A 25,837-nucleotide genomic window follows, 5' to 3' on the forward strand; every position below is an offset into this window, starting at 1 on the left:
AGAAGTAATGGACATCAGTTAGGAGACTACAGGTAGATCTATGAGAATAACATAATAACAGTAATAATTAATATGTATTAAATATATATATATTTAGTTTATATAAGAGACTAGTTCAAGCATCTAAGAATATTCCTTATAATTCCACACACAAATCACCTTGTAAATGTAAGTACGTAGAATGATGCTGCACCTAATACACATTTAGTGTTCTATTTCTTCTTTATTAATTTTTAATTGTTTTTATTAAGCTATATATTTTTCTCTGTTTTCTCCCTTCCTCCTCCCTCTCCTCCTACTCTCTCCCATGGTCCCCATATTCCCAATTTACTCAGGAGGTCTTGTCTTTTTCTACTTCCCATGTAGATTAGATCCATGTATGTCTTTCTTAGGGTCCTCATTGTTGTCTAGGTACCTTAGGATTATGAACTGTAAGCAGATTATTCTTTGTTTTATGTCTAAAAGTCACTTATGAATGAACATATATTTGTCTTTCAGGGTCTGGGTTACTTCACTCATATGATGCTTTCTAGACCCATCCATTTGCCCTCAAATTGTAAGATGTCATTATTTTTTTCACTCTGTAGTACTCCATTGTTGGTTGGCGTGCAAACTGGTACAGCTGTTTTGGATCTCAGTATGGCAAAATCTCAGAAAATTAGGGGACAACCTACCTCAAGATCCAGCAATACTACATTTGAGTATATACTCAAAGGATATTCAATCATACCACAAAGACATGTGCTCAAATATGTTCATAGCAGCATTATTTGTCATAAACAGAACCTGGAAACAACCTAAATGCCTTTCAGCTGAAGAATAGTTAAGAAAAATATGGTGTATTTACATAATGGAGTATTAGTGTTCCATTTCTAGCTATTACTATGATTATACTTGTATTTAGTGAGATCATTGTGAAGACTGTTTATGCTCCAGTCAGGAGAGGATCTGTTTCCAGAAGATGAACATGGGAATACATTATTGGACACAGTGGATATCTGTGCCACATGGGAGGTGAGCAGTTGGAAGAGGGATAGTGGAGAAGCTGAGAGAGGGAAACAGAGTCAGGCTTGAAAAAATGGGGTATATGCCTTTGGGTGTATAAATTCACTCTGTGTTACCAGAGTAAAGGGGAGGCATGCATTACTACAATGTAATGAAGGGCAATGAATAGGTCCTCAGGACAACAGGAATGAATGAAACTTGCCAGAATATGTATTGTGAAAATCTCTGGTTCTTAGTAAGAACAAAGGAATTCCTTCATGGCTGTCACTTTCTTCTTCTATTATCTTTACTCTTTTGATTTTTTTATGTTCAGTTTCAGTGATCATCTGGGCAGTGTCTCCCTAGTGCACTTTCTCAATGTTAGTGTGATAATGATCAAACTCAGGGTCTTTCACCACTAGCAAGTGTTCTGCCACTGAACTGTATGTCCAGAGTAAAATGGTGTACTCTTAACTGCTCCACCTTGTATTTATTCCAATGTAAATATGACTCTTCACAGCTCCTTCATTTCTAGGCCGTGAATAAGTGTAAGGATTCAGGATTGGTCAAGTCTAACTTTAATAGCAGACAGCTGGAGAAAGTCTTGAATAAGCCTGGTCTGAAGCACAAGCCTGTCTGCAACCAGGTGAGAAACTTCACACTCCTCTTAGTCTCATGTACTTTTTCTTATCTCTGTTCTGATGCCTCCAGTCCATTTGCCACTTCCTCAATTCATCATGAACTTTGCTGCTATTAGCAGCCTTCCCCCCACAGAAAATACAGTTCTGGGTCATTAAGTTTTTTTTCATAATAACATGAAATTGCGACTTTCCAATATAAATATTAAATATATATATGTATATTTCATATTTTTTTCAAAATACTCTATCATATTTTTCAGGAAACATCCTAAATAATTGATAGACCAATGAAGAATATTTCTGTTTCCTAACTTATCTCAAAATAGTGTCAATTTGTCACATGGACAAATATAACCAGATAGTGTATATCTCCACATACTTGTTTTCTTTATATTTTCCAATATTTTCTTTAATTTTTAGAATTACATTTGCTTGTGTGCACGTGTTGTATGCATTAGTGTGTGTGTGTGTGTGTGTGTGTGTTATGTTGCATATGTAGAGGAGGACAGGAGATGACTTGTCAGTTTCACAGAACAAACTCAGGTCTGGCTTCTCAGCAAGCCTCTTAACCCACTGAGCTGTCTCACTGGCCCTATTTCCAAAACTTTCTCATGAACTTCTTCAAAGTAGTTTCTCTAAGTGTTCACTTTCAGAGAGTTACAAAAATATCTCCCAAGAATGAAGATGTGATCAGACATTGTTAGACTTATATTGAGAGAAATTAGCAATAATTCTTTTACATAATATGAACCTGTTTATATTTAAATTTCTGGAAACGTCTTCAAGTTGTAATGCAAAATGGAACTTGAACTTCAATATCTGATTCATATCATATTAGATATATTTGTAAAATGTCTTGTATCATTATGCTCCCTGCACACACACATATCTATGAAAATCCTTTTGGAATCCAATTTAGAGTCCGCAATTGATAACACCTTGATGTAAAAATTTTGGGGTAGAACATTTTGTAAACCTGTTTTATAATCTAAGTAATTAATAGAATCTCCTCTTTGTATTTTTTCAGGAACAACTTGCCCATAGGGCAAAACTTTCTTTACTTCTTCAAATATTTTCTTTAAGTATCTATGTTTGAATCATGTAGTAAGATATTGTCGAAATAATTCTAAATAATAGACTGAGGAAACTGTAAACAAATCAATTCCAATGGCTGTCACATAATATATTGGAAAAGGAATGTTAATCTGGGTATTCGATTACTGTAATATATTATGCCCCTGTAAATTCAATGTTATATTAGTCACATAAGGCTTTAATTTCCTCTTTGTCCATCTGGCCTATATATTTGACCTATCTCTTGTTTTGTTTTACCTGAGATATAATTCCAATCCCTAAAAGTCGTCCATTTGCCTCCTGAAGAGTTCAATTTGAATGCCAAGATTCTGGTGGCATTACTGTTACATCCTCCCCTATGTCTACAAGACCATTAATATTTATTCTTATTTTAAACTTTGGTCTTTGTTCCTTTATAGAAGCTTGCCAACATATTTTCTTTATGGCATTTTCTAAATTTTTTGTTTTTATCTTTTAAAACATCCATAGCAGTATGGTTTTTTTCTATAACAGGCATTAGGTTTCTGCGTAGGAGTTTCCCCCATGGTGACATGGAATGGCTGAACCAAATTTGACATGGTATCTGCAAAGGGTTACCTTGACTGTCCTTTGTTGATCTTCACTCATTCCAGAGGTCAAGAGTCTTCATTTGGATAATTCCTCAAAGAAATATTGTTCCTAGGAATACCCTGTCTACAAGGTAACCAGGTTTGCACTAATTAAACACCAAATATTTTGATTTTGTTTTATGTCTCTGGAAATTATCCTAGCCAATTATCATCATGGTTATGAGATTTACTATTGACTGTATGTTATATCTATTCCTCTATGGGTGGTAATCTTGTCTTTCATGAATTAATTACTCCTTTTCATTTTAAATTAACATTTTCAAAAACCAAAGATTCAGTTAGTGTTGTCTAGCTTCTAAGTTTGGTATCATTCTATTTACAGAAGAAGTCAACTTTTGTAAAAAAAAAATCAGTGAGTCCTGTATAACTTTAGTAAATATCTCTGTTCTCTTTCCAATTCTTTTATTCTGTCCCAAACTTTCAAAGCTGCTGCATAGCATAAAGTTAAGGTGAGGTCATCATATATAGACTGCCTTTGTACATCAGCATAATACCCTTCTCAAATAAGTTGATCTTGGGAAATTTCAATACCTCTAATCCTACTTCACTGTTCAACTGTCCTAACTCCATCTTTTTCAAGATTGACTGCAATTGAGGACCAGATTCTGATACTGCTGTAACCAATTCTTCCAGTCGTATAGGATAATTCTGCTATAAGTTGACCTTGATTTTAACATCTGCTTCACAAAAGGTGAATTTGTACCATATGATATGATCATTTCCTTAAATCCTCAAATCTCACATCTCCACAAGAATCCAGTTAGCTCTTATACAGCATTCTATGTAACTGTCATTTGACACTTGTTCCTGTAGGGTGACTAGATAAATTAATGATGTTGTTTGATAGCCTTGACCATTCCTCTCTAATTTTATAATATAATGGTGGGGTAGCTTATCCTATAAATTCTTCTCCTTGTACCTGAATATCTCTTAAGGCTTGTAACTTATTAGTCAAAATGGCATTATTCTCTCTAGTAATTTTTTCTAAGACCTATATCTTGGCACTCATATGTTGTAATATCTGCGGCGGGGCTGCGTCCCCGGCACCCAGCCGCCCGCATGGCTTATGCCCCAAAATAATTACACAGAAACTGTATTCTTTTAATCACTTAATCACTGCCTGGCCCATTAGCTCCAGCCTCTTATTGGCTAGCTCTTACATACTGATCTAACCCATTTCTAATATTCTGTGTAGCACCATGAGCTGGCTTACCAGGAAAGATCTTAACCTGCGTCTGTCTGGAGTGGGAGAATCATGGCGACTCCCTGACTTGGCTTCTTTCTCCCAGCATTCTGTCTGTTTACTCCACCCACCTAAGGGCTGGCCTATAAATGGGCCAAGGCAGTTTCTTTATTAAATGAAAGTAACTCCTCCATCACTCATATCTATCAATTTAGCACTCATATCAACCAAATTTTTAGGAATTACCAAATTACTATTTTTGAGAATTTTCAAAGTGAAAATGCTTATTATTAACATTGCATAAATCCCAGTTAAGTTACATATCCCCTTATTTAATTGCTCCAATTATAAAACATTCATTATGGAATTATACAGTGACCTAACTCCCTCCATTGTAATACTCTTTCCCATTTTTAGCATAGGGGAATTCTCTCCTTTTTGTGAAACTAATTTCCTCCAAAAGTCCCATCAAATCTGCTGAGGATGACAGTAAAGTGTGAGACTAACTATTACTGTTTAGCACATCTGAGCAGAGAACATAGGTGGTGCACAACCTGACTGATTACAACTGCAACTGTTTGTATGCAGCTATGAGCTGAGAGTGTGTGGCAGTTGTAATAACAGTAGAAGCTCAGGCAGGTACCAAGGCAGCTACCTAGCTTGTCAGAAAATCGAGAAGAGCCCAGAGGAAGCCAACAAACCATGGGTAATAGTGAGCTGGCTATATGAAAAAAGCACACAAGGGATCATGTAGAAGAAGCCCTTCTGGTGAGAGCTGCCTGAAGGCAGAGCTGGCTGATGGTGAGGGACTAACTACAGGGCATTTGGAGTCCAAGAGCCTGTGGAGATTGCTATATAATGGCAGCAACAGAAAAATCCCAGACCCGCTCAGAGGAGTGGGGCAAGAGTGGAAAGTCACTGAATGTAGAAAGATCGAGTTTGTACCTTCACGAAGCCTAATCTCTATAGCATGAAACAATACTGTACATAATATGAATTAAAACATGGACTTTATCATAAAACCCTCAACCTACAATCTCTCCTTCCTGTAAGAGGTGTTAGGGTAATCAATGTTGGCACAGAACTTGTAGGAGTAGCCAACCAATGTCTGTTTTAACAGGAGGCCCACATACAAGAGGGAGGCCATGCCCTACACTGCCTGGATAGAGACCCAGGGAAGAACCAAACACTATCGTTCTCTCATTGGCCTGTACAACTTGATTCACTTCATAACAAAGCCGTGATTTCAGTCTCTGGCTTTTGGTAGAAGTCTAAGTATGTAGTGAGAGAAAACAAAGGTTTCTGTGAGATACAGAGGATGGACTGTGATTGGGATCACAGTTCTCTGACCTCAGACAGAACTGGTTTGAGTTCATAAAGGCTCAAATTTCAGTGAATTGCTATAGGTGCTGCAAGAGTTTGTTTATTTCCCTTGCTGATTCTTTCATTGCTTTGGACACGGCTTCTTAAAAGAGCCTGAATAATGTTAATTAGCAAATATCAAATGCATTCTTGATGTGTCTGAGTTTGAATTTAGAACTTCATAGGCTAAGATTTTATTAATCTCATTCTGTAACTTTAATTTATAGTGGGCATATTAGATTCTACTCCATTATGCTGTCATAAGTGTTACAAGTATTTTCAAACAGAAATATTCCACTACTCATTTTTAGGATTTAGTGAACTGATAGAAGGTCTTGTTGGTCACTCTTCTTAGGAATGCCTTTTTGTTCTAAAAAAAAAAGTTTATTCTGTATAGTCTGCTTTCTTGTTAACCTATGGGCTAGAAACACTGACTTCTTAGCACCATCTAAAGTCACTTTCCTTGAGTTAGAAGAACCTACTCTCTCCCATCCATCAATTTTCTAATAGGCTATATTGTCTCTTGCTCTTGCCCACTGACTTCATCCAAATCAATTTTTATACAACATGCAAGTAAGAAAAATGGTACCAGACAAAATTCTTTAGGGAAAAGAACATTATATTTATTACAACAAGTGATTAAAACATTAGTGTCTTTCTTCCAGGTTGGTGAATGTGGCTTCAATAGGCTGTGAGTTGCTAAGTGGTATAGATCAACCAGACATGATGTGTCTTATTAGCATCACCTCAATCATCATCAGCAGCATGATTATCCACACTTAGTAGCTTGATGTAGAAGTCATGACAAAGGCTATCGTGCTAATATTCATCCAAAAATGGAAAATTGGGATGGCCAGCAGCACTAAAATATGAAAGAAAAATAACCACTGTGGTCTTAATGAATCTTGTTCAAACAAAATGTGCAATGACTGTTATTAAAAATTTGTATTATTTCTTGCTGGCTCTGGAACTAGAATGAATTTTAATTGTTTTGTTTTCTGGTTGCAGAATCTGTCCTTCATACTTTCATAAATGTAGTTTCATAAAAATATTTTTAAAAACCATAAATAAATTATTTAGATTACATTCCCTGGTCTAGAACAGAAAACAAAGAAAAAAGTTTTCACATATATACTTCTTAACTACATCTGTCAATCAACACAGCACAGAAAACTCCAGAATCTTCCGCAGTTTAAATCACCTAAGGAAAATAGGTGCTGAGTGTGCTTGTTTAGTACAAAGACAAGTCCCAATATTTACCAATACAAAAATCAAGAATTCCTGACTTGCGATTTCTAATTTCAATTCTGCTTAATATGCACTAGTTATTTTTATCATTCTGCATCTCACACAATTTATTGTATTTAAATCAGAAATATAATGTCTTTAAAAAGTATTTCATATCCATGGAATTTCCCATGTATGTTTGTGGATTTATTTATATAAATACAAACACAATTTATAAAGTTATAATAATTACTAATCATTTGATTGTCTCTCTCTTTTTGTAGTAATTCCATACTTTATCAATCATTTGCTCTATACTAACATAATTAGTAATAAGTCTACTATTTTTTGAACTCAGACAATTGTGGATTATACAATGCCGTTTCAAGCACTATCATACTTATTTTTTATGAATATTATTTCATATAGCAAAAGGATAATAGATTTTCTTATCAACAAACAATATCACTAGACAAAGAAGTACAGGCAGCTATTGACTACAGAGAGAATAATTATTATCTTCTGAGGATGAGTTCTTTGGTTATTCAATAAAAAGGGGTAAGTCTTGGAATCATATATGCATAAGCAACACTAAAGAGACTTTTAAGACTATATTTATATGTGTGCACACAAATGTGTTGCAACACTAAAGATAAAGAGGCTATAAAATTGACAGGATATAAGAGGGAGCATGGGGTGGTAAGAAAGCAGGGACATGAGAGAGGCTAGAGAGAGTAAAAGAAAGGGAGTAAATAATTTGTTTTAAGTTTATACATAAAATTTTTTATGTATAGGTAATTTTAAAACAATGCTTATGGTTTCCTTCTTTGCTCACACTTGTAAAATACAGTTAGGATCTTCTTCTAAAGAAGAGAATGAAAGAAGAGAATCTTTTTAAATGTTATAAAATCTCTTTAGTGACTGTACTTCTGCATAAATATTCTTTCTTTGCTTTTGAATTCCTCAGCAAAGCTTCTCTTAGCTTGTTCATGAAAACCATTTTATCTCTGAAACTCACCAAAAGTTCCATTGTGGACTCCTGAACAAATTTGCACCAAAGAAAGTGAGAGGTTTAAATAAATTTAGGCAAATTGATGCAACATGTTTGTTATATATCCTTATAGCATTTTTGTTACTTACACAGTCACAGGAAAATATCTGAAATTTCTGTGCAGGCCATCTATGATTTCCATATCCTCTGGAGGCAACTGGAATTCAAGTACCTATTACACAAGGAGAAAATGTTTTCACAAATTTACTCTGTAAAATTGCCAATCTTACCAACCCAAGTTAATTAGATTGGTTCTGATACAATATTTAGAATATCTGATAAATTTGCAAAAAATAAAGAGATCAAAAACTGCACAAGTTATCAGGGATTTTAAGTTAAATGAAAAAAAACTTCTTTTTTATATGTACTATTTAAATTAATACTTTCAGAATATTACATAATTTTAAATAATTTACATAATATAGCATATCCATTCTACAGATCTTTCCCTTATCATTTTCTCTACTCTCTCATTTCTTCTCATCCAACTGTGAAATTGCTTTTTATTTTCATCTTTCCCGTTGAGTCCATTTTATGCTGCCCACTTACTTTTGGTATTGTCATAGCAATAGTCTTTGATTAGCTTTCAGTGGTGACATCATTAAAGAAAAGTGACTCCTCTCAATGGCTGTCAAATATAGCAATAGCTTCTCAGCTAAAGGTGTTATTACATGTACACCTTATCCCTTCTTGCTAGAATTTTGCATAGCTAAAGCTTGCAAATATTTTGGGCATACTATCACAATCACTTTGAGTTCAAATGCACAAATGCTTTGCTTTATCTGGAAAATTCTATTTCCTTCATGTTATCAATAACCTTCAGATAATATTATCTTTCTTCCTCCCCTTCTACAAAGATACCTTAGCTTTGGGATGAGATATATTGAAACTTTATTACATGAGGAAAATCAAACGTGACTGGAGAAGAAACAAAGATGGCATCACTGAATGACTACATTGCCATGTACTTAAAAGTTTCAAAAAAATAAGAAAAAATAGTTTTAAGTATACAAATTAATCTACCAATTTTCATGGTGATAATTATACTTGAAAAATATACTTACAAATAAAACTTAAGCCAGGAGTTGTCTGAATATTAATGATATCTTAGGACAAAAGAACTGGCTTGAAAAAAATGCCTCATTCTCTAAATATGTGACATTTTTAAACCTCAAAGTGACTTTAAAGAAAAGAACAAAAATGTGTCATGTTAATGTACAAAGATTAACCAGGGAGTGGTGGGACAAACCTTCAATCACAATACTCAGGGAACCAGAGGCTAGTATATCTTTATGAGTTCAAGAACAGACTGACCTACAGAGTGAGTTCCAGGACAGCCAGAGATACACAAAGAAACCTTTTCTCTAAAAACCAAGAAAGAAAGAAAAAGAAAATGAAAAATGAAAAAAGAATATTTGAAGATTATCAGTCAATTAAATTGACAAAAATTTACTGGCATTCTTTCAAAATGAATAAGCACATGAGCACTAAATAATATGAAAATTTGGGGGACCATAAAGGATAACCATAATAATTTATAGAATAAAATTTTTTCAACAAGGATGCCCCATTTCAGAAGATAAAGATGTCATTTGTACAAGTCTGACTTAGTGATGAAAACTAAATTTCTTTATTTTCTATCAAATGATGCTTTTTCTATTATTTGGGAGGGGTTGGAGGAGGAAGAAGTATGCCAAAAATATATTTCATAAAAAATTAATAAAACTAATTTTAAAAAATAAGGACTATTCTATTAAAAGTATAGAAAGTTTCAAATTTACTGTGACGTATAAAGATCAATGCAATTATTGCCTTGCACCTAGATTTATGCCTTCTGAAAGTATTTTAGTATTTATTGGCATTCCTGGGAATGACCCAGAATATAAGCATTCACTTTTGCATTATGCTAGTATTTCTTGAAAATCATAACATTTGAAATCTCATATGCACAGGAAATTCTACAGACAGTGATTTGGCAAGAGATTTACTTGGAGGTTTCCAAAGAAATTAATGGGTGAAGAAGAATACCCAAAGTTCCAAATACCCATAGTTCCCTACATCACCTGTATGTTCTCTTTCATCTCATTCTCTTCATAACTATGAGCAAGGGCAATGACCCCACGCTGCACCTGGTAGCAAAGGGCAATCTGAGCTGGACTTCGATTGTGTTTTTTGGCCATGGTACACAGAACTGGATCATTCAAAAGAAATGGGGCATTCTGGTCTACCCTAAAAGGAAAACGTACAAATACTGAAAGTCAGAAGTTTTGTTTCTTAGGGTATTTACAAACACATTCAAGTATTGCTTTAGACAAGAAATCATTATAATTATTTCCTAGACAAGAATATCAATACTCTGAGGAGCCTTTCTAAGATGCAAATTCTCTGTCTTACTGAATCAGTTCAGAGTGAAGTCCTTTAAGTTGAAGATTTTAGAAATAAAAACTTTTGTGCTTATATGACACCTATAAACTGCGTCAATGGCCAGAGTGAGACAGTAACCCTAAGAGTGCTGCAGTGGGACACATTCCTTGGTCGTAACACAGAACTCTCTAATTAGACCTAAGAGTCATCAAGTGTGAAACCATGCCTGGTACTTGAGACCTAGCCCGTTATTTTGTAATAATGAAGTCATGGTGTTGGAGAACGGGTCGCTTGTTCATCCTGGCTGCCCAGAACCAAAATAATCACACAGAAACTGTATTAATTAAAACACTGCTTGGCCCATTAATTCTAAGTTCTTATTGCCTAACTCTTACATATTAATATAACCCATTTCTATTAATCTGTTTATCACCACGAGGTCGTGGCCTACCAGCAAAGTTTCAGCACGTCTATATCCGATGGCAGCTCCATGATGTCTCTCTCTCTCTCTCTCCACCTTCCTCCCATCATTCAGTCCAGTTTTCCCCACCTATGTAAGTTCTGCCCTATTAACATTCTAAGGCAGTTTATTTATTAACCAATAAAAACAACACATAGGCAGAAGGACCTCCTACACCATAATGGAAGTTGGGGAATAACTTATAACTACTACTTAACTAAAACTGCATAGTCCTTAACAACACTCTAAACATTTGTCCTAATACCCACAGAATAGTGTAGTCTTCAGTTGGAGACCACTACAAAAAAACCACAGCCATAATCAAAAATTGTGGAGTGCAGTCTCTGTGGATACATCTGCAAAACACTTACTAATCTAAAGCATAGGGAGCATTGCAGAAAAGGAGGCAGAATATTTTAAGAGCCAGATCAGGAAATTTGTTGTAAAATTATGTCTCCTAATAATGTCAGAAGTTACATCCATGAAGTCTCATGAACATGACTGCCCCGACATAAACAAAATAAGGATAACACCAATGAATATGTCAAAGTAGTTGAAGAAAAGTCCATGAGGCCTCAACCCTACATAAAGAACTGCTGGAAAGGGTGTAGGGTAAAGGGAACACTCCTTTGTTGCTAGTGGGAGTGCAAACTGGTACAGACACTTTGGAAATCAGTATGGTGAGTTCTCAGAAACCTACCTCAAGATCCAGCAATACCATTTTGGGGTATATACCCAAAGAATGCTCAATCATACCAAAAGGACATGTGCTCAACTATGTTCATAGCAGCATTGATTGTCATAGCCAGAACCTGGAAACAACCTAAATGACTCTTCACCAAAGAAAGTATAAGGAAAATGTGGTACATTTATACAATGAAGTAGTACAAGCAGGAAAAAATAATGACATCTTGTAATTTGCCGGCAAATGGATGGGTCTAGAAAACATCATATTGCATGAGGTAACCCAGACCCAGAAAGACAAATATAATATGTACTCACTCATAAGTAGCTTTAGGACATAAAACAAAGAAAACCAGCCTACAATTCACAATCCCAGAGATCCTAGACAACAAAGAGGACCCTAAGAGAGACATACTTGTATCTAATCTTCATGGCAAGTAGAAAAAGATAATATCTCCTGAGTAAATTGGGAGCATGGGGATTATGGGAGAGGGTATAAGGGGAGGGGAGAAAAAGAGAAGGGAGTGGAGAAAATATATAGCTCAAAAAAAAAAACAATTTTTAAAAAATGAGGAAGACTGGGAATTGGAGAGGTTACCTTACCCAGGAAAGAGCACAGTAATTAGTTTTCCAGGGTCAAACACTCAGTTCTGAAAACATACAGTCAACATTATAGACTAAGCAGGTTACAGTTACATATATGTATATAAATGCACACAATAATGATTAGTGAAAAAACTGAACAAAAGCAGGGTAGGGGATATATAGAAGAATTTGAAGGAAGAAAAAGAAAAATATTGAAGTATAATTATAATTACAAGTATTAGTTGGGTTTATTACCAGGGTTTTGGACGTTGAGAACCTAGGGCCGCATAAGCAACCAGAACAATATCTTTTGATTTGCAGAAATCCAACAGCTTGCTCTGGTTCAGATAAGGATGGCATTCTACCTATAGATGGACAATATAGAAATACATTGTAGTATAAGAAATTCCACTTCATAAAATAGCTTTTAGTGTGTCAGTATGTTTGTATATGTACATGTATTGTATACATGTGTGTTTGTGTGTACATGTGTGTATTGGTATCCTTTCAGAGGAGATGTTAGATACATCAATGTTTTAGAAGAACAACAAGCACTTACAACAATGAGGACCCTCAGAGAGACATACATGGATCTAATCTACATGGGAAGTAGAAAAAGACAAGATCTCCTGAGTAAATTAGGAGCATGGGGACCATGAGAGAGGGTTGACGGAGAGGGGAGAGAAAGAGAGGAGAGCAGAAAAAAGTGTATAGCTCAATAAAATCAATAAAAGAGAAGAACAACAATCACTCATGTTCCATCTTTGCAACCTCAAAAGTGTCAGTATTAATATTAACAATATGAAAATTAAATAAAACTTAAAAAGGAATGTATGCATATAAAAAATAAAATGATTTAAAGCTATTGAGAAATAATTAAAACAGAAGTCAAAAAGTGTTTAAAATGTTGATTTGATTGCAGAAGACACAAAAGAGATGATGACTAATATGTGCTCAGGATCAAGATCAGCTAGTGTTCTGTGAGTGAACATTATCTACCATTAAAACTACTGTCAACAGGTAACTTGTCTGTCTAGCCTGGATCCTTTTATAACACTCCTCCAGTCAGGTACTATGCCTATGGCTCTGAGGTCACATTCATATCCACAGATTTTTGTACTCATTGGGCATTAATATCACCTTGCTGTCTTTACCAAGACACCATCAGGAGGAGATACAATTGAGAATTTGTGATGTATTCCAAGACAAGAAATGGCTGTGAGATACTTGTATTCTATAAATCTAAGATGAATGTGAAGTACGAAGGAAAGGTTACCGACTATATGACAGAAAGAAGGCAATGATGAACAGAAAAAGAGGCTTGAGAGCTGTCACCTGGTTGCACACAGGCTTGTACTTCAGCCCTGGCTTATTAAGAATCATCTCCAGCTGCCTGCGGTTAAAGTTGGACACCCCAATGGACTTGGCCAGTCCTGCATCCTTACACTTCTCCATGGCCTAGAGAAAGAGAAATTGTATAGGTTCATGTATACATTCATAAAATGTGTTGGCAAGTTTCATATTACATTGACACAAATTAGAGTAGTTTGGGAAGAAGAGCCCTCAATTGAGAGAAGGATTTGCATGTAGGTGAATGTGTAGGACATTTTCTTTCTTAGTGATTGATGTGGAAGTACGCAGCCAATGATGGGTGGTGTCATTTTTTGACAGGTATTCCTGGATGATGCAAGAAGGCAAGCCAGCCAGTAAGCAGCACTCTTCCATGATCTCTGCTTCAGTTCCTGCCACTAGGTTCCTACCCTGTTTGAGTTTTCCTGATTTCACTCAGTGATTGACTGTGATGTGGAAGTGTAAGCTGAAATAAACCTTTCTATCTTCAAGTTGCTTTTGGCTACTGTGTTTTATCACAATAGAAATCCTAACAAAGATACTCATGTTAATATAAATGAAAAATAGAACTTTTAAGAGAATTGTCTAGAAATTTGTAGAAATGCAAACAAAATAACAACAACAATAACAAACCAACAAAAACTACAAATATGAATTACTACAAAGTACTTGATAAAACTAAACTCAAAGAAAACAAACAATCAAATTTAAAAATGTGTTATGGGATAAACCTATGTTCCCTCCTTATCTTGTCACTGAATCCTGGACCACATCTCTGATGGAAGCCTCCCACTCTACCAGAATCCCGGACAGCATCTTAACTCTGGGTAAGCCACCCCCACCCTGACCATGCTTGCCTAACATAACCGCAACCACCCCTCTAGTCCTTGCTGAAACATTCGTATTAACTGAATATATGGAAATATTTGCAAAACCCACATCCAAATATTAGACCTAGCTCATGGAATCCTGCTGAAGAAAGGGAGGAAGAGTTGTAGGAACCAGAATGGTCAAGAACATCACAATAAAACGTACAGAATCAATAACCTGGCATCATAGGAGATCACAGAGATGGAATAGAAAACCAGGGAGCCTTTTTGTGACTGACCTAGGTCTTCTGCATATATGTTGTTATGTAACTTGATCTTCTTGTGGGACTCTTAACAATGGGATTAGGGACTGTCTCCGATTTTTGTTGATGTTTGGAACTTTATTCTTTATACTGGGTTTCTTTGCTCAGCCTTAATATAATGGTAGGTGCTTAGTCTTACTGCAACTTGATATGCCATGCTTTGTTGATGTCTGTGGGAGGCCTGTCATAGTGGATTGAGGAAGGTCAGAGAGGAGTTGGGGGGAGAAATTGGGTAGAGAATAATGATGGGAAACTAGGTCAGAATGTAAATAAATAAATATGAAAAGATAAAAGAAAAATGTGTTATGTAACTGAAAAGGGAGTTGAGGGAGCTCATGTGTGACTCAGTTTCTATCTGGAGTCAACTCAGACTTAAAAGTCATTTGAGTTCAAGATCTCCTGTTTTGCCTGCATCCTTGAGGGCTGTGAGAAAGTTCTAATTAAGCCCATGGGAAAAAGCATTTTGCCCCTGAGAAGAAAACACATTATTTATGTAGTCACAGGCTAGAGAATTCCAGTTGAAGGCACATAAAGATAGAAAAAAAAAAAACTGCTTGCTGCTAGCAGAATTGATATGAAAGAGACAAACCTGCTTGCCCTTTCTCTCAAGGACAATGTGTAGTGACATTTAATTTTATAATTGTATTTTAATAAATGAAGCTTGCCTGAAGTTCAGAGAGTAAAACAGCTACACCAATCAGCCATACAGGCCAGGTCGTGGTGTACGCCTTTAATTTCAGCACTAGAGGGGAATATAAAATAGGAGGAGAAACCTCTCACACAGAGGCTGGCTGTTTTGCTTTTCTGACCTTCAGGTCGAACACCAACTTCTATCTTGGCGTATTTATTAATCGTGCTACATTTGGTGACCAATATTTGCGGTACAAATTCATGATAAAAGTCATTTGCTTGATGGTTTTCTTGCCACGGGCACAGGCAAGATCTGGACCCAAACCTAGCCATCCACATTCAGGAGAAAAACTAGTGCTCCCAGCTCCTATCTGCCCTTTTTTTAAAAAAAAAAAAGTGCTTCTAGACCCAGAAAAAGGGGAGTCAATTGCAGGTTCCTGGTAGCGGTCTTTTCTTCCAGTAGGCTCTGTTTGCTGGCAGCTAACAGAGGCATGGCACCTTGAAGAGAGGCTTTCTGAGTCAACATGAGCAGCAAAAACTTCACATCTCTTTTAAGAGACTTTGCCATCAAGCACTTCAATGGTGCTCATTAACAGTCAACATCAGAATTCTTGATGGTGGCATGGACCTTGAAACTCTATAGAGTTGTGGCAATAAATCTGACTCCTGTCAGTAACTCTGCCATAAAGCTAGACCCCGGGAAGCCAAGTAATGGGACAGAACAAGCTGGCAAAGCCACAAGTTTAATCCTACCTATGTCTTCATTCTTAGCAAATTAAAGACTCGTGTGCCCAGAAAAAAGATAGAGATATACAGTAAAGACATATTCAGATAAAAAAAAACCCTCTAAATGTTTACAGTGTGTTTAAAATATGTGTAGGCTTGGGAGAGAAAAGAAAAAGGATAAAGTCCTGAAGAAAAGAAATAGGGTAGCCAGGTGTGGTGACGCACACCTTTAGTCCCAGCACTTGGGAGATAGAGACAGGTGGACCTCTATGAGTTCAAGGCCAGCCTGGTCTATAGAGTGAGTTCCAGAACAGTCAATGATATACAGAGAAACCCTGTCTCAAATAAACCAAAAATTAAAAAAATAAAAATAATAGAAATAGAGTTTAAAAAAAACAATGTAAAGATGGAAAATACACAAGAGATTCTGGATACTGTAGGTGATTGTGTTGTCTTTGAATTCTTTGACTGCTGAGAAAGAAATAACAGCTCCTATAAAACACTTTATTATAAATACTGCTGGATTAACCCAATTTATACAGTTTGAAAATTTTTGACTTCAAAACTTAAGTAAAAAGATATGTTATTTTGGAGATGAGGTTTTGCTTCTGTTTCCACGGGAAATGAGAGGATGTGGATTCATTCTTGGTTAAGAAAAATAAAGTTTGATTGAAGAAGACTCCCTGAAAAACTTCCAACAGGAATTGGCGGTCCGTTTGAGCCAATGTTTAAGACCATTTCTCTTGCAGTTTCCTGAGTTCTGCATCCAGAACAGATTCAAGCCTGCTGGCTGAGATGATCCAACCTCACAGAATACTCCAGTCAGAACCTAACCATAATCCTAAATTTTCTTTGGGTTCCCATAAGATTATTAGCACCCCCAACCAGCAGAAAGTAGCCTAGAAAACTGCACCCAAATTCTCAAAAGGTGGGGTGAGTGACTTTTTGCCATTCAATGGATTATGGATATTTGTCATTGTTTAGGGGGGCTAGTTACAAGTTATTATTGGTAATAGGAAAAAACTAAACAAAGAAAATTGAATTCAAGGTTCTTGCTTTGAAAAGAAAAGTGGGATATAGATATAATAGGGTAAAAGAGTAGATTATTTAATCTACTTTTTAAAAGCAACTGCTAGTTTTAAATGCTTTACATTGGATTTCTCTTTTGTATATTTTGTATATTGGTACAATTTTGTATATTAATAGAAGTTTGAGAATAATTTGTTAGACTATACTATATATTTCTATCATTGTTCAAGGCATCATACCTATAGAATTTATTTAGCAATGTAATTAAAATTCCTAGCCCTTGAAAATTATTATTACTGAGTCATTAGAATAATAAGGAAATACAGGGTTAGTAACTAATTATATATTATAATTGAAGTTATAGTCACATTCGGCATGTTTTTAAGAAAAAGATATAGTTTAGATAGACAGGTCATCTTCAAACACTTCAGAGATCTACATAGTATGGCATTAATGATGTTTTAAAAACATAGGCTCTTTTCTATAATGAAGAGACATGTCTGCTCCTAGTAGCACCAATCTACTTTAGATAAGATAATGGGCACTGAAGAAACTCTATATAAAGTTTACGTTCTTTGTGGTAAAAGTAAGTTGGTGTGCAAGAAAATATCTTTGCCTTGACTGTTGAGAGTATGTTGTCCTAATTGGACAAGCAGGATACAAAATAAAGTGACAGTCAAACATTTTCAAGACAAGAGTAACACCCCTTTGGAATATAATATCCTGCTTCACAGAAAAGTTTATCAGATACTGTAGGCCTATAGGCCAAAGATAGATGCCCCAATGTTGCAGAGGAATTTTGGGTAACTCTCCAGGCACCCAGATATTTCTGTCATTTCTCATAATTTTTAGAAGTCACTTGCTAATACTTCTTGCTTACTCAGTTAATGTTATTTCCTTCTCGGGTCTCTGAGGGTGTTGAAGATTGGATAGTAATATCTTACTAGACAGAGAAAGCAAGTTGTGATTGAAAGTAAATTGTATGTAAGACTTTGGACTTAGGAAGATAAGACAGATATAGAGTACTTTCTCTAAATTTGCCAATACAAATGGCCTACACATTGTTGATGTACTTATTGCCTGTATATATTTTATATAGCCTGGTACTTCATATATAATTTTTCTTATATTAGTTACAGCCTTCCCCTCTTTTATTTTAGACAAAAGGGGAGATGTAGTGATATTTCATTTGTATTTGAATAAATAAAGCTTGCCTGAAGTTCAGAGAGTAAAGCAGCTGCACTGAACAGCCTTACAGACCAGGTTATGGTACATGCCTTTAATCCCAGCAGTAGAAAGGAATATAAGAAGGGTAGAGACAGTTCTCAGACACAGTCTCATTCTAAGTTTCCTGGAGTCAGGATCATGATGTTGGACTGAATTAGATATAAAACCCAGTAGTTGGCTGTTTTTGCTTTTCTGACCATCAGGTTGAACCCCAATTTTTGTCTCTGGGTTTTTATGAGCCATGCTACAGTAATGCAGAGAGATAGTTAGTTGACTGTACTGCTCTTTGTTCTGCCTTTTGTCTTTCATCTGTATAAATTTCAGAATAAGCTGAAATAAGCTCTTGTTGGATGTTTGGCAGTTTTGACTAGACCAAACAGACCTCCCAAATCTATCTGTGCTTTCTGTCTCAGTTTCTTTCATCTGACATTTCCTTAACCTTAACGTCCCTCAATCCAGGTACCCTGGATGATTTTGTTGGAGTAGGCTCACACAGAGAGTTAACAAACAAAGACATACAAATGATTAACAAACATGTTTTAGAATGTTCAACATCCACATCTATCAGAAAAATGCAAATTAAACCAATTTTGAGACTTAATCTTAATTCAGCCAAAATGTGAAAACCATGTAAGGAAAACATACTAGACTAGATATGGGAAAATGGAACACTTATTTGCTGTTAGTACAAGTCAAAATTGGTGCAGAGGTGAATGAAATTGATTTGGAAGTTCTTTGTGTGAGTCTTCCTGCCCCACAGTCCATTAACCACCAGGCCACAGGGAAAAGGGGGCAGAAGTAGCAACCGGATCTTGTCCAGCTTGGGAGTATGACAAAGATAACCCTCTGATAGATAACATCAGTGAATTAGCTCGACTTTATTTCAAAGCATAGGGAATATATAAGATCAAGGACAGTAGGTAGGGAGTCACCTAATTTGCATGAAGCACTACTGTCCTATCATTCAGCTCCTAGTACTATTCTTAGTTATCATGTGTGGAAGCATGGTCCTATTGTGTTATTTTAATGCTCCCAACACAATATCTAGTTACCATAAGAGCAGCAGGGGGAAAGCTACTGCATGGAACTGCAACAGGGGTCATACTAAAGATAAGCCAGGCATTTGGACCTAGAAACATTATCTACATAAGTTTAAGAAGACAGCAGCGCTCATTCTTCGGGGGGGAGTCATTTATGTTGCTGAGCTCAGAAAGAGCTGCTAGGCTGTGATAGACTGCAACCTCTGACTAGTAGGTACTCCCAGAAATTCCTCATAAAGCTCAAATTTAGCTACTATTTGATACTGCTACACCACTAGCAATATATTTTCCTATCAAGACATTTGCTTATCTATATTCACTACTGCTCTATTCACAATATCTAGAATGTAGAAACACCTAGCCTCCATCAGGGAATGAAAGGACATGTAAATGTGGTCTAGATATATAACGCAATTTTATTAAGCTGTAAATACAAATGAAAATTTAAAGTTAGCAGTTAGCATTAAAATTCTATTGCATTGGTAAATGGGTTGAGCTGGAAATAATCATTCTTAGTGAGGCAACCCAAAACAAGAAAGATAAATATCACATATTCTCTTTTATATGTTAATCTTAGTTTTGAATTCTTAGGTATGTATTTAAATTAGAGTGCCTGTAGAAGTCAGGAAAGGAGAAAATAGCCATAGTGGGGTAGGTTTCAAGAGAGAGTAGTAGAATTCAGGTGGCAAGAAAGCAGAATGGGGAGTCGTGGAGGAAGAAGTGTTAAAGTGGTGTAGGGACAGGAAAGCAGAGAAGAGGAAAGAGTAAGGGAGAAATAACTAACTCTGAAGTCTTATGAAAAAGCCAAATGGAAATGCACTACTGTAAAAGCTTCTGTATACATATATAAGGAGATGAGAAAAGCTTAAGGGAAAATATCTTTTCTAGATATCATAGACTATCAAATAAAAAGTCAGGTATTGGGGCTGGAGAAATGGCTCAGAGGTTAAGAGCACTGACTGCTCTTCCAGAGGTCCTGAGTTCAATTCCCAGCAACTATATGGTGGCTCACAGCCATCTATAATGAGATCTGGTTCCCTCTTCTAGCATGCAAGCATACATGCAAGGAATATTGTATACGTAATAAATAAATAAATCTTTTTTAAAAGCTAAATATTGTGTTTGTTATCACTTCAAATCAAATTGTTGGTCCTTGGAGGATCATAGACCCTTAAAACAATACAAGTTATTGTCTTTGCTCTTCGGTACTCTCCATAAATTGATGGTAAGATATTTTTGATGCAGATAACAGATTCTTGACTCACAGGATATGAAGAAAGACATCTGCTAGAGATCTGGAAGCTTTATCACTACTGAGTAGATTTTATAATGCTTGAAGTTGCTGTGTACACTAATAAGGGATGAAAATAGTCAACTGTCTTACTTAGCTATAAACTCTATGAGCTACAATAATGAGCAGCCTGGTAAGAAGTATCCATTGGTCCACGAATACCACAACTGCTTATGGAGTTATCATCTACTTTATTATTAGATGTACAGGTGACCCCACAGGATACAATTCATGTTTGGTACTAGTAACTGAGCCAAGAATCTGAGCCAAGAATCTGCTCATAGCTGGGTCATATTCTGATAAATGGATACCGCAAACTACCCCCTAAATATTCATCTTTATTTTACAGACTCCCGAACCTTACCAGAAAGCTTCTTTTTGCAGTACATGGCAATTTATGCATGCTTAGAACTGATCAAAGTGTAGTACAATGAGATACTGTGAATTGCTCAGCCCTAAATCATGATTCCTTACCAAAGTTTATTCTCTAAGGCTTAGGGATCATCACAGTAAGGGGGTAGACAGATCAAAACATCCCCTGGTAGTAGAGGATTGCCATGAGTCATTTTTCACATGTGTTAGAGTTTTGTACACATGAACACACAGCCACTACACCTGAATGAACAGTCCGCACAAGTTTAAAGACAACCAAAATCCCAGCATGGATCAGATGGGGCTCAAAGACTCTTGCCCCTAGCTGAGGAACTCTTCTCAACTGGTGGGTGCTAGAGGAAGGAAGAGTTAGTTTTCATAATTTTCAGTTTCTGATGGAGTACCTATCTGGCAGTACATTACCCCTGCACATACAAGCAGTACTAAGTGAACTCATTGGGTCTAAAGAGGAGTATATGAGTTGGGAGGAAAATGGCGGTGAGGAGGAGTTGGAGGGTAGAGCATGGGGACAGACTTTATTAAAACATACCCATATGTGATATTTCAGAGAGTCATCTCACAATTGTACTCCAGTCTTCACTTCTATTTCTCTCTATTTAGTCACATATTCTTTTCAATACTTCAGGAAAACAAAAGTAAACACACAATGCTTTCTAGACTTAAGGGTACATACTCCATTCTCATAACTGAAAGCATGGCCTGACTCTCTTTTAGGTTTCTCTGATGTCTCACCTTCATGTACTCACCTCCCATGTAGCACAGAGATCTACTGTCTCAAATAATATTTGTCCATTTTCATCTTTTGTATATATCTCTTCTGACGGCTGTAATGAAAGCACTGGTTATAGAAATCCCAGCAAATATATGCATCCTACCCATTGCAATGGTCTTATAAGTCAAATGGAAATAGAAAAGTTAACAACCATAAAATAAGTGGAACACAACACCATCTATCATTTATATAGACAAATTTAATTAGGCTAAATAAAGTAAATGACATACCTTAATTGAAATTGGGTAATGAATAAGATAGAGATCAATGTAATCTAGCTGAAACTTTTTCAGTGACTTTTCTAAGCAAACTTGGACCAGTTCTGGTCGATGGAACGTAGACCATAGCTGTAGGGTAAAAGAATGGATGTTGTCTTAGGATAAAATAATCAGAATTGAAAAATTTTGTAATGATTAGGAAATTATGACTACAGGGAATACAATTTCTTTCACTTGGGCTATCTGATCTGATCTGTCTGTATATAAACTATAGAATATTATTGGTTACAGTTAGTTAATTCAATTAATATGCGAAAGGCACTACTAAAGGGGTAAAATATACCAGGTTATAACTGCTTGCATCTCTGAATAATGTATGGATCTTAAAAACCTAAATTTCTATAAGTATTCCACCCTCTCAGATCCCTGGAAATATGTTAGCAATTTTTATTAATATAAATCATGGGAAATGTGCTATAGACATTTGGTAACCACTGAGCACAAACTTCAGGAATTGGATAGATTGTGTTTACCATTCCATAAACTCTTATATTTTGTTATTTTCAGTAGGAAATAAAAAAATAATGTTATAAATATCCAGAATTTTCTATGCCACCCAAGTTATAAGGAAAACCCAAAATGGATCAAGGTTATTTCTGAGTTCACTGATCAGACTGAATCATGCTGTGTTGAGCCCAGGGTCAGGAAAGAAAAGAATTTGAAAGATATACATTTGTAAAAAAAAAAAAAAAAAAAAAAAAAAAAAAAAAAAAAAAAAAAAAAAAAAGAAGCCTATGGTTCTCTCTGATTAAAACTAAGTCTTACATGGAATATATATATATATATATATATATATATATATATATATATATATATATATGTGAATAAATGTCATACCAACAAACATTTCACCTGATGGTAAGCTATTATTTTAGATTCTTTTCATCGCATTTCAATAAATCATAAACTAACTTACTGTACACACAATACCTTTGTAGTGAGGAATATGTCTTCTCTCTTCACAACACCATCTGCAATCTTACTTCGAATAGCCTGTCCTATCTCCTCTTCATTTTCGTACACATAAGCAGCATCAATATGGCGAAACCCAACATCTATTGCTATTTTAGTCGACTTTAATATCTTACTCTTAGAAACCTAGATTGGGAAACAACATTATGATTTGGATCTAAATATCCTGAGAGATATGAAGTTAAACATCATCTTCCATCCTATTAATTAAATGACAAAGTATTAGTTCCTGGAATACTATTTCATGCTTCACTTCGCATAAGGCTTTACAGACCATCCAGTGAGCAACAGTGAATATATAAGCAGAAGCAATTACTGTCCCATTAGTGGATTTTAAACAGTTGTAGGGTATTCACCAGACAAGACTGCTCAGGCATGGTTTTAAGCCAAAAGAAGTCCTTTATTAGCTTGCCAGTGACTATACGGGGCATTCAAGATCCTAGTCTAGTGCTGAGCTTTCTTCAGGGTGAACTTTCAAATACAAAAATCATATCCTGAGTTGACTTCAGTTAGCAAGAACAGTTATCCAGAGCAGAACTACAGAAGCCAAAAAGCAAGGTTAGTATATGTACTTTCCTAATGTTTATTTTATGGATTAAGTCTTTGTTTTAACTTTGGCAAGTGGTGCTGTCTATGTGTTGAATTACACTTCCATCATGGGTCAGTTGTGCTAAGGCCTGAGGTCCTGTTACATTACTGATGTAACATTACATTGCTTCTGCATGTGGAACAATAAACACATACAAATGTTTGTGTTGGTCTCTTTTTTTAAATAAGAATTTGTTGTCTTAAGAATCTCTTCATACATGAGCAATGTTGGTTCATAATTGACTACCTAAAACAATAAGATCATTGATTTCCTAGACCTGTCAGGAAACTGCATGTGGTTATGATCACATCTGATTTACACCCCATCTCTCTCTCTCTCTCTCTCTATATATATATATATATATATATATATATATATATATATATATATATATTTCCAAGGAGTTTCTATGAGAAATCAGGGAAGAAAGACATAAAATTTTCATTCCACTAGTCTTGAAATATGACAATGCATAAGAAATGTATCTACAAAAGTATTTTAAATCATGCCCTAAAATTTCTCCAAGCACTGATTACTTTCACACCTATTGTAGCATACAAAATGTTCTACTTGTCCAAAGGAAATTGGACACACATATTCACTACTAGTAGGAGTCAGTCAAGACAGTTAATATTCTCAATAGTTCTAATATAGAAAGCAAAAACAATGTTACTAAGAGTGAGTTTGATAAGAGTATTTGAACTTATACGGCTGTGATATTTTAAATTATGGAACTCAAAATTTTACTCTGTGTCATCAAACAAATTTTAGGTGGGAAGTTTATAATCTATGAACTCATGTTTTAAAATGTGAAATTACCCTCACCATGTCATGATTGTTACTGCTTCTATAATCACTTAAAGCACAAATGCATTTTTTTACAGAGACCTTTTTAAGGTAGAATTTTAAATTTTTGCTTTTTATTTATATTTGGGTAATATCTTGCAAGCTTACTTCTTAGGGACAAAGCAAAAACTGCCCACCCAGTTTAATGATTTCAGAAATTTTCTTTTCTCATTAAAATTACAATGCAGAGCTGGTGATTTACACAGTCCTCTCCTGAGAGCAACCTGACTTTCTGAGCTTGATGAAGGATTCATTGAGGTACAACTTAGGAGAACACTTCATACTGTTCTGCCAATTGCACTATGACTTCTTCAAATAACTAAGTTCTACCATAATATTCATAATTATTCAAGGGATATGACTATGGATACAAAATTCAGTTAATTTGTTCAACATTTCACAGTTGAGCAGTCGAAGGAATATTTTAGACTATTGATTTGCTTCTGGGCTACTAAATTCTCTACTTTGTATAATTTAAGTCATAGTATCATTTTTATCACCTCAAGAGCAAATAATTCATAGAAGCTTCCATAAGTTTAATGTTTCCCTAGTTTTTACATTTTACATTCATGTAAATATCACACAGTTGTCGGTATTACATGGAAAATTCTACTTATGTCAATTTCACCACTTCCTGAGAGTTGTTGAAGGCTTCCCTGAAGATCTGAAGTACTCCAGTACCAATTATTCTATGCCTCACATTTCCAGTAACTTTTGACACATCTATTTTCTAGTGTTTTCCTTTACTGCAAGTAAGGAAGAAAGATCTCCTGGGTTGTAGAAATAAACAGAAAAATGACTCCCGATTTTATTATTATCAAGTCAAGAAGGCTTTGAGGCAGTTTGTAGACTAATAACTTTCATATTTAGAACTAGCTGGCAAATAAATTAAAATAGGGAAAACACAGAACAGTCAATCATCAATAGCATAATCAGACTCTATTAAGCTACATTCTAGCTATTTTCAGTCTTAACATGAAATATCCCCATCTAGCAGAAACTGAAAACCAGGGATGAAAAATTAGAGTTCAGCTCCAACATGTCATATGTCAATTTTCTTTTGAGATCCTCCATCCCTAACCCTATATCTTTTGTTACCTGTGGATTTTGAGCAGTTCCATAGCCCAGTAGAGGCATGATGTGGCCATCATTTAGTCCCACACACCACTGTTTGAAACTCATTATTCTTCACTTTTCTGGTAGTGCAGATGGTCTATAATTTTTTTTTTAGTCATACACTGTTTATAGGAAGGGCAGAGCCTAATTCCTAGCGTTTGTCCAATGTTTAACCAATGGCCTGTGGGAGAAATGAGGTTGA

General features: G+C 35.5%; 1 protein-coding gene across 1 annotated transcript; it reads right to left on the reverse strand.

Moving 5' to 3' along the window:
- Positions 1-6,692: 6,692 nt before the first annotated feature.
- LOC130886183 (aldo-keto reductase family 1 member C1-like) lies at positions 6,693-25,701 on the reverse strand. Its single transcript, XM_057788094.1, has 9 exons — positions 25,618-25,701; positions 23,043-23,210; positions 22,065-22,181; positions 21,809-21,886; positions 13,580-13,702; positions 12,500-12,609; positions 10,215-10,380; positions 8,241-8,323; positions 6,693-6,735 (listed from the first exon to the last, which is right to left on the reverse strand). Exons 1-9 carry the CDS (start codon positions 25,699-25,701, stop codon positions 6,693-6,695), a joined length of 972 nt encoding a protein of 323 aa, XP_057644077.1.
- Positions 25,702-25,837: the final 136 nt, after the last annotated feature.

The sequence above is a fragment of the Chionomys nivalis genome, chromosome 13 (assembly GCF_950005125.1).
Source record: "Chionomys nivalis chromosome 13, mChiNiv1.1, whole genome shotgun sequence".
Taxonomy (NCBI): Eukaryota; Metazoa; Chordata; class Mammalia; order Rodentia; family Cricetidae; genus Chionomys; species Chionomys nivalis.

What these genes read in the sequence shown, in the direction of transcription:
- LOC130886183 (XM_057788094.1), bottom strand. Translation starts at nt 25,701, where the DNA reads ATGAGTTTCAAACAGTGGTGTGTGGGACTAAATGATGGCCACATCATG. An exon ending in ATCTCTGTGCTACATGGGAG is followed by an intron (nt 13,703 to 21,808) that starts GTGAGTACATGA and finishes CTCTTTCTCTAG; the next exon opens with GCCATGGAGAAGTGTAAGGA. An exon ending in AGATGAAAGAGAACATACAG is followed by an intron (nt 8,324 to 10,214) that starts GTGATGTAGGGA and finishes CTTGTGTAATAG; the next exon opens with GTACTTGAATTCCAGTTGCC.